Source organism: Gadus macrocephalus, chromosome 21 (assembly GCF_031168955.1).
Source record: "Gadus macrocephalus chromosome 21, ASM3116895v1".
Classification (NCBI taxonomy): Eukaryota; Metazoa; Chordata; class Actinopteri; order Gadiformes; family Gadidae; genus Gadus; species Gadus macrocephalus.
The window spans coordinates 15,580,455-15,590,454 of NC_082402.1; the positions used below are offsets into that span (position 1 = coordinate 15,580,455).

The window sequence follows — 10,000 nt, forward strand, 5'->3', positions numbered from 1 at the left end:
TCTTACCTCGTAGACACATAAAAATCGGAACAATGAGCATTGCTGAAAGACAGATACAGAAAAACCCTATTATGTACCAGAGGAGTCACCATAACAGTGTTGAATGACTTATTTTCAAACCAACAAGCTGTCAAGTAAGATTAAAGTGAATAAAAAGCTGTTTTTATCTCGCGTGAGCACACAGTAGAAAGTGCTTCCTGAAAAATACAGGCATTCATCATTGCAACAATGTTCCAGGCTTATTCTTTTGTGTGTGTGTTTGTCAATGTGTTTACTCGTAGTATCCAGGGGAAGCTAAGAGTCCTGCCTTTTAATACCCATCTGAGTGTGCCAAACCAAAACGCCATGGAAATCGTCCAGCATCCTTCCACAACACACACACACACGCAAATGCACACGCAGGCATGCCAAACACATGCACACAAATGCACACAAACACAAAAACACACACAGGTGATACAGATCCAAACACTAGCTCGGTCTCTTCTCTGAGCAGCCTACTCTGAATGCCTTTTTCTGCAGACTCTTTGCTGTGTGGCTGCAAGAGAAAGCCTGTCTGTGCAAGCATTTAAGGCACTAATATACACAAACTATATAGTCCATTATCACTCACAGCATTGCATTATAAGTCATATACAACAACAGACACGGAAGACAACAATGGATCTTGTGTTCTACATTTCTACATGTTAAAAATAAATATGATACCATAGTCAAATTATACTCATATATACTCTCTAACTTATTATCAGTTAGAGTAGCAGTGGCTCTACTTGTAGGGTTTTTAAAAATAGAACATTAAACACACCCACACACACTCACACACACACACACACAAACTGTCTGCATTGCCCCACCTCATACCCTGTAGAGCTGTAGACAAAACAAGAGGGGGGTGCAGGATTTGTTTGGACAGGGCTCACCTGGTGTGCAGAGACATAGAAACAGTGATCAGCCAAACCTCAGGGTAGAGCAGTGGTAGCAGCACATGTGTGTGTGTGTGTGTGTGTGTGTGTGTGTGTGTGTGTGTGTGTGTGTGTGTGTGTGTGTGTGTGTGTGTGTGTGTGTGTGTGTGTGTGTGTGTGTGTGTGTGTGTGTGTGTGTGTGTGTGTGTGTGTGTGTGTCTGTATGCAAGTGTCTGCTGTGTGCATATGTCTGTATTTGTGTGTGTGTGTGTATGTGTTAGGGGTAGATAGAAAGCCACAGGAGTTGTGAGTGGGGTGTAGAAGATGTGTAACATGGGCGAGAGACAGGGGCAGGTATAGTGGAGGGACAATGGAGGGGTTAAGCTGGAGAGAGCTAACCATAGCCCCCATGAAGCAGGCCTGTCAAAAGTTGTGCTTTAAGCCTAAATGGTCTTGAGATCCGGGCTCAAACTGAACACATTTTCCCATCAGGCACACATATATTTTTTCCGATAGGTGTAGGATATCCAGCTGAGCTCTAACCTGAATCAAACCACCTAGAATACTTATTTTTCCATGATGTCTCCCCTGCGCAGGGGATTTGTTTATTTTCCCTCTCAGCATGGGAGAGGAATCAACAATGAAAGCAGAGCAGGACAAGACGGACGAGGGGCCTCCGCAAACACGCACACACACACACACGGACAGACACACACACACACACACACACACACACACACACACACACACACACACACACACACACACACACACACACACACACACACACACACACACACACACACACACACACACACAAACACACATTAGTAAGCATAGTTTGACCTTTGTTGACCCCTTGACCCCTTAACAGCCACATGTCTCATTGATTGGCATTAAAAAGGTCTGGCCAAGTGTTCAACGACACAGGCAGCGAGAGAAAAGAAGCAGTTAGACTGTAGCTGTCTGGGGGAGATTTACAATTGGCCCCTGCTGGTTTGGCTTTAATGTAAAGCTTGTATTCAGCCCGACCTCGGTCACGGGAACACTTCGACCTGCAGTGAAAGGGCATCCAGAGGACAGAATGAAATGTCCATTCGGTTTTAATGTGTGGACTCTGATTGTCCAGAATAATTTTACTCAACTCGGGACACTCATTTCACTTGTTGGTAAATGTTGTCAAAATCCCATTTGATGATATGTAAATATAATATTATAGGTTATAATTATGTATAATAATATTAGGTTAGATAGGTAGATAAATATAACAATATATAATAAGTTTGACTTAAAAAAACAACTGCATCCCATTACATTTGCTTTACGTGTCATCTCATGTCTTATATTAGTAGCTAAGACAGCGTGAAAATGCTGCCCCCCACCATAATAATGCTTTCTCCCTCCTTGCTTCTAAGGCTTCTATAGAGTAGCCTAATCGTAGCATGCTAGCTTAGTTAGGCTGGGGCCGAAGGGGGCCTGCTCAGTAGAAACACTCACTCTACACCTCTGATTAGCCCTGCAGGCAGCTGTGTGTTGGTATTACAGAAGATGATAACAGAGACACAGGGTTGGATTCAATTACCCACCAACACAGGGTTTTTTTATATATCAACAGTTGGCTTAGACATTGAACACTCAGAATAGTGTGTGTACTCAAAGAAAAATAAACATCAACAGCAACATAACACGTCCATTTTCCTACCCATATCGAACAACCTGTTATGTGAAGTAACATATTGTCAACTTTCAGCAAATGTGTTTTGACGGATGGTTTTCGATTTGTCAACGACAAGGCGGTGACACAACCAGGCTGTCACAATGCCAATCATCCCATCACCCAATCACTGCTGCCATTGTCACCCTGACTGTCACTCGGGTCAGGTGACAGACGAGAGCCGCCGGACAGATGTTAAGTGCGAGTCTAGGCCGCTACTACTACTACTACTACTCTACTTGTCACCCTGCAGCACCAGGAGCACCTGTCAATCACAGCCGCTCTGTGTCTCAAGGGAGGCTCTGGCGGGCCAGGAATGTGGCTATTGAGGGGCTTCCCTTTGTACCAAGGAATCCTCACACCGGAATCCCAAGCCCCACACTTATATCCCCAATTCCTTCAACAACAACAGAATAATGGTAAGGCTGGATCAGGTCCTTCTTATGCAGCTTTGGGTTAACCTATAGGATCGATATGATCACTGATCCCCCAACCAAATGGTTAAATGATGAGCTGAAATGAAACGGAAACATAGGATCCACTGAAGAACGCAGAAAAGCGTCCAATACACACACCCAGCGCATCCCCAAACGGACCAAATGCAGGCCACATAACCATCCAACTGTCAGTCAAAATAAGTGGCAAACAGGGGAAGTGTTAAAGTTTAACAGAGGTGTGTCTATGCTGCACCAAAGCTGGGAATTTGAGCTTTCAACAAATTAACTCCAGCCTAATACTCTACGCTTCAATAATCATTCCCTAAAATGGGATATAGGTAAACCTGTGAGCAAATCCCGAATAAACTGTTTGGTGGGGTTGAATAAAGTCCTTTGTGCTGCATCGCAATCGCTTTACAGGGGCAAAGGAAATGCAACATTTTGGAATGATGCATGTAATTCGATTGGTTACAATATATTTGGGAAAGCTACACGACGTCAATGTTTTCACCAGGCTTGCATCATTAATATAAGAGGCTGATTAGGGATACTCTGGAACATCACACACGCACGCACACACACACACACACACACACACACACACACACACACACACACACACACACACACACACACACACACACACACACACACACACACACACACACACACACACACACACACACTCAGTCCCAAGCATAACACACGAGACACACATAATCATCACACCAGAGACACACACACACACACACACACACACACACACACACACACACACACACACACACACACACACACACACACACACACACACACACACACACACACACAAACACACGCTCAAACACACACACGCATCATAATCAGTCACACACACACGCGCACACTTTCTTTAACACGTTTCCCTCTCCGTGTTAGTCTATTCTTTTCAAACCATTAGACCCATTAGAGGCCAATTAACATTGACACAAAGCTCCCTTCCTGCTTTATGACACCGTAAACAAGACCTTTAGTGCTGCCGCCCTGGGCTCAGTAGCGCATCGCTGAAGCGACGCTAAGCAAGCAGCTCATTAGCGTGCTTACTGGCTTATTAGTTAGGCTACCACATTATTTCATTGGTCTGTGGATGTAAATTAATTTATTTTGAGGTTTGGTGCAAAAAATCTAATAATAAACGGGCATAGGAAATCATGGACCTTCAACTAGGAAGGACAAATAAACATGTGCAATGTTCACATTGCAGATTTAGGACATTTTCATTGTTTAAAAAGTTAAATTGTAAAAGCTAGATGGCTGGGTGTAGGTATTAGATAAATACATTAAATGTATTAACACGTTATTAACTACACGCACATATTTGGTAGATCGTTTTTAGTATTGGCTCCACATACTTAAAACGTTGTAAAGCGATTCGTTGCGTTAGGTCAAGTGACATTTATTCTGCCAAATCAACAAAACAAAGCTGCGGACGCAATGCATGTAATGCATGTGTTCTGTTTGATGTTTATAACAAAACATTATTCCTGCATGTCGCAGCGCGCAGCAAAACAAGTAGTAAAACATGCGGCGCTATAGCGAGGATCTGCCATCTGGTTAAACATTATTACTAGGGTAGCCTACTTCATCTAACAACACTTAACTCTATTCCATCCACTTAAACCAACCTGAGACGTCCGGGGAACTCCTGGTGAAATCGAAGAAGGTGGCCAAACAAGTAACTCCTAGCAGGAGCGCATATCTGAAGGCTGAGAGAGTCCCATCCGAGAAGAACATCCTTGAAGCCTCAAAGTTTGGGAGTTTGTCCTCAACATCGGAACATCCAGCAAAAACATTGATCTCTTTGAATATGCGTCATGTGCGGCAGAAGACGTGTGGTCCAGTCGCTCTTCCTTCCCTCATCATCCTGGACCAGTGATCACAGTGAGGTCCCCCGTCCGGCCGGTGCGGAGCTGCAGCTTGTGTAGTGGTGCAGCCTGTGTAGTGGTGGCCCAGTGCTGCTACAGCCGGCAGTGGTGGTGGCCCAGTACTGCTGAAGCCTGTGGTGGTGGCCCAGTACTGCTGCAGCATGTGTGGTGGTGGTGGCCAGGTGCTGCTGAGTGCTCAGAAGAGCCCACCTGTAGGCTACCCGGTAGCCTGGTCTCGCGTGGTCTCAAAGTCTTTTGCTTCTTCCCTTATATATAATAGAAGGACATGTGATGTGATGGGACTATACATAATAACTCAATGTTAGTAGGCTAGAAGGATAATAGGTGAGATGAATTGATTAAGACTAATGATCACAGTGAAACATCTTTGAGACAAAAATGTGCATGAGCCAAAATAACATACAAATAGTAATACCAAACATTGATTTGGCCTTATGTCAGAACAAGATATAGGACTTATCAAGGCTAAAATAAGAGCATAATGAATCGACATAAACACGATTGTAATAATTCGGCGTTAAAAATGACCAAAATAACAGCGATTTTCAGTGCGGTCCGTTACTGACATCTAGTGGACGTTCTTAGTATTGCTTCTACAGACATTTCGCCTTTCAAAGGTTTGGTCTCATACGGCTTCCGTACAGATACATGTGACTAAACAAGGTCAACCATGGCAGCCTGCATCCAGAGGCTAGACAGAGCAATGTTTTCAATAAGGCTATTACGGAATGTCCAGCTTCACAATGAACGTAATTAAAGTCAAACTTATTCTTTATAATTATATTACTTATTCAAACATTAAGCTTTCTAACATGTTTTCAGATTGTGGCATACAGAGGATGCTGTTGCTAGCATTGTAACTTGCCCTAGGTAGCGTTAGCAAACCCCGGTGACAATGGTGGAATTGTCGTATTTCATTATGCAATTTCCACGTCTTAAATGTGACATTTCCGTATTTAAATATGGCTGTAAATTCTGTTTGTTTCCAACAACCAGGGTCTCTATCCACGTCTCTGCATCGTCTCGCCTTGGACACCGAGCAGACATCCAAGTTCACTCCTCCAGTGAAGCCCGTCATCATAGACAAGACCCAGAGTGTGGCGTCGTTGAGGAAGTATGTCATGTCTTTAACATTAATTTACATTTAGGGAATTTTTTTGACGCTTTTATCCAAAGTGAAAAGCAACGACGCATGCACTCATTCACACACCGACGGCGGTGTCAACCATGAAGGGCGACAACCAGCTCGTCAGTAGCAGTGAGTGTAAGGTGTCTTGCTCTGGGACACCGTCCTAGACACTCACTCGCTAGGAGGAGCCGGGTGTCCAACGCTCAACCCGCTCTACCTCCTGAGCCACATGACATTAATTTTCTATTCTTAATGTAGTACAATATAACTTATTTCCAATGTTTACCTCCCACATGTACACTGCTATCAAGCAAATCAACACATATTGCTCAAGACGTGTTGTATTCATACATTGTATATACAAACAGAGCATGTTGTCACACTTGTCGCAGGTTTTTGAGCCCGGAGTTCGTCCCACCCCGGCAGAGAACAAAGCCGATCAAATTCACCATAGAGAGGAAGGATATGATCCGCAGGAGGAAAGTGCTCAACATTCCCGAGTTTTACGTTGGTAAGAGTTCCATTCAGAATAATGATTCGGTACTGTCTAATTGTGTTTGATATTTGAACTGTATAGAATTATTCCATGGTGCATTTGCCTTCAGGGAGTATCCTCGCAGTGACCATGACCGACCCTCATGCCACTGGAAAGAACAACCGCTTTGTGGGCATCTGTATTCAGAGAGGTGGTCGGGGGCTAGGAGCTACGTTTGTCCTGCGCAACATTATTGACAATCAAGGTAAGGACATTGTTTACTTACTTTTAAATACTATCAAATGCTATCCCCAAGCAACAAGGAGGAGTTGGGCAACACGACCACTCGGTCGCAATCCCCTCATTATTCATGACAATGTATCTGTATTTAATGGCAATAAGCCCACCAATATGGTCATTCTCTTTGAATAGACAGGTTTCCAGGCAACAGCACAGCAAAGGGGTAGAACGTATAGGCAGCAGACGCACAACCATCAAGATGGCAGCTATTTGTTGTGTCGTTGACTGCGCTTATCCCATAGTCAGGGCTTGACCATTTCATCCATAACATGGGGTCATTCCTTTTAATACAAATGAGAAAGGCATGGATCTAAGACAGATAAGTCAGTAAAAGGGCAGATTTGAGTCATCGTATTAGGATTTGTATGTACATAGATTTTCTTTCAGATACGTTTAGGATATCCTACTTCTTCTTTCATCTGTGTAGAAGGATGCTTCAGATTTACCTTAATTCCCCTGCTAAATCTTGCCACATACTATCCCCTCCCATCAGGGTTATTAATTTAAAGATATAAAATCGTTTAAAAGATTTTCACTGTTAAAAGTAGGCTATGATCATCGTTGATCTTGCCGGTGCAGGTTCAGTACTAACAACCACAAAAGTTAAGTTTGTTTTTACTATTAATTATTGTCTTCAAATCAGTGTTATTTGAATGAAACTACGAATGTACATTAATATTCAAAATTATTAATGAAACAAAATGCATTCACCTCTGAAAATAACAATTTATAACTACATGCAGAATTATGCCAGGTCAGCACAAATTCACTAATCACTAATGCCATAAACTACTGTGGTCACTAATCTGACCACAGTAGTTTATGGCAGCAAAATGGTTTATTGCCTCCTGGTTGCACGGGCAGCCAAGAGCCAACCATGTTTGTAACTAGGAAATCCTCCCATTGGATGAGTCTGTGAAGCCCTCATGACGGCAGGACATTTTGAAACATTCAGACTTAACGACAGAGTGGTTCATGCATCTCAACATTGATGTTTGGGAAATCAAGCTCATGCCGATACAAAGAGTATGACCCATATAGTGCAACATTGTTGAGTTTATCCCAATAAGAATACAATCCGATAAGGCTTACTTTTCATGGAAAGAGCTCTCCGTGGAGGAAATGCCACTCAAACATTGAAATGAGAACGTCCTCTTAATTGCTTTCGGGAAATCAAATGCTATGAAACCAAATTGATATCTGATGAAAGATAAAGCATAGCATACCAATGGCATTAAAGAGTAAAACCGAGAACCATTCGGTTAGGCTCCTGGAAGGAGAACCCGAAAGAGTAAACTAAGGTGTGTGACACACTTAGTGTGTGTACATTTGTGGTACAGAAATCATTTTCCAAATGTATTTTCCAAATGGTTACCACTTGAATGCAATGTGGTTTTCCTAACCGATGGAAAAATGTCATTACATTTTCTGGAACAGCCTCAATGAGAGAAAAAGTAAGAATAGATTAAAGGGAGGATATTAAGAGGGTTGCTATAGGTAGTGAGCATCCCTTCAAGCCAATAGAGGGCAGCAGTGCCTGCTCCGATTACCGTGTTCAAGGTAAACTTTCGAATAAACCACATGTATTGTTGTTACAGGAACACATTTCAGGCATTTGTAGGCTTGTAAGCTTGACCTCTTTCTCTCTTATACGCCTCTAGTGTATTAATTAATTGATGTAATATTCATACCGTTTTTCTATATTTGATATGTCGTTTCCGCCGTCATGGTCCAATAGGAATAGTGGTCACCAAGTTGTACTAGTGGTCTTGTACAGGTCCCTTACATTGTTCTTTTACATGGGAATGAATTATGTAAAGCCTTATACTCTCCTGGGAATTTAATATATTTAACTTCCAAACATTACTTTTCACACACACCTGCTGTTGGGGCGCGTCTCTTCTCATCAATAGTATGAATGAAATGACACGACTCTCGTCACCTAGGCGTGGAGATCTGCTACGAGATGTACAGCCCTCGCGTGCAGCAGATAGAGGTGCTGAAGCTTGAGAAGAGGCTGGATGACAACCTGATGTACCTGAGAGACGCCCTGCCCGAGTTCTGCACAGTGGACACGGACATGAAGCCACAGCCCTCCTCCCCCACCGGGGAGGTGCCTGTGAACAAGGTGAGAGGGCCCCGCCTCTGGGGCTTCAGTAGACACTGAGACCATCCATTCAAGTGCTCTTTAGTGCACGGGCTGTTATCCACACCCTCTGAAGAGTTTTATGAATAATTAATTAACTGTGTGTGTGTGTGTGTGTACACCCACCAGACCCGGGTGAGGATGCTTCCCAAGCCGTGGTCGAAGCGCTGGGAGCGGCCCAAGTACGACGTGAAGGGCATCCGCTTCGACCTGTGCCTGAGCCCCGAGCAGATGGAGAACGCCCAGAAGTGGGCGCAGCCCTGGGTGGAGTACGACATGCTGAAGGAGTACGACACCAGCAAGCTGGAGGAGGACATCTACACAGAGCTGCAGCAGGAGGCCGCCGCCGCCAAGTGAACTAGAACCAGGAACCACGCCCCGTCCCGGGACACTCGGCCCAATACCAACTACACTTCCTGGGGTTCCCAACCCTCTCAAAACAGTTTGGATATGGATACTGAACAGCGTTTATATCAACCTTCGATAACGCTGACTCATGAAGAGGAAATACCGGAGGGAGGCTGACAACCAGAGCCACAAGAGGCGAGGTCGGGAATGGACTCTGGTAAAGCTTCACGAAACTCACCTCTGATGGATATTAAAAAAAGATGTACATGGTTACGTCTGTAGGGTGCAGCAGTGCACTTTGAATAACTTGCACTCTTCCACCGTCTCCATCCAAGAGTATCATGGAGGAGTTAATGTGCCAGGAGGATCTAAATGGGGTATCATGGTGATCTATCTGTAGTTTATAAATGTAAAAGCTATTAAAACGGCAAGCCTTTTGTGTCTGTTAAATGAGTTGTGTTCAATTGCTTAGAATGATTCTTGGTGTTTGTTAATGCAGTGGTTAATGAACTGGAAGGAACAAGGCTCTGCAGGAGATGCAAGCGGGGTTACCATGGTAGGTGGTAGACGGTCTTTTCTGCATTCACAAGGAAAGATGGGAAAGCAAATACACCATAGCTT

The 10,000-nt window shown here is 43.7% G+C and overlaps 2 protein-coding genes across 2 annotated transcripts in view; one reads left to right on the top strand and one right to left on the bottom strand.

Moving 5' to 3' along the window:
- LOC132449529 (protein eva-1 homolog C-like) overlaps window positions 1–5,126 on the bottom strand; it is a 24,252-nt gene extending 19,126 nt beyond the window's left edge. Inside the window, exon 1 of the mRNA XM_060041214.1 lies at window positions 4,721–5,126. Coding sequence (XP_059897197.1) covers window positions 4,721–4,829 — 109 coding nt within the window. The 5' untranslated portion in view covers window positions 4,830–5,126. The remainder of the gene's footprint in view (window positions 1–4,720) is intronic.
- A 481-nt stretch (window positions 5,127–5,607) lies between these two features.
- Window positions 5,608–10,000, top strand: part of mrpl19 (mitochondrial ribosomal protein L19) — a 4,450-nt gene continuing 57 nt past the window's right edge. The window contains exons 1-6 of the mRNA XM_060041583.1: window positions 5,608–5,730; window positions 5,978–6,095; window positions 6,503–6,621; window positions 6,716–6,850; window positions 8,832–9,013; window positions 9,161–10,000. The exon at window positions 9,161–10,000 is cut by the window's right edge and continues 57 nt beyond it. Of these exons, the coding sequence (XP_059897566.1) occupies window positions 5,652–5,730; window positions 5,978–6,095; window positions 6,503–6,621; window positions 6,716–6,850; window positions 8,832–9,013; window positions 9,161–9,388 (861 nt within the window). The 5' untranslated portion in view covers window positions 5,608–5,651 and the 3' untranslated portion in view covers window positions 9,389–10,000. The remainder of the gene's footprint in view (window positions 5,731–5,977; window positions 6,096–6,502; window positions 6,622–6,715; window positions 6,851–8,831; window positions 9,014–9,160) is intronic.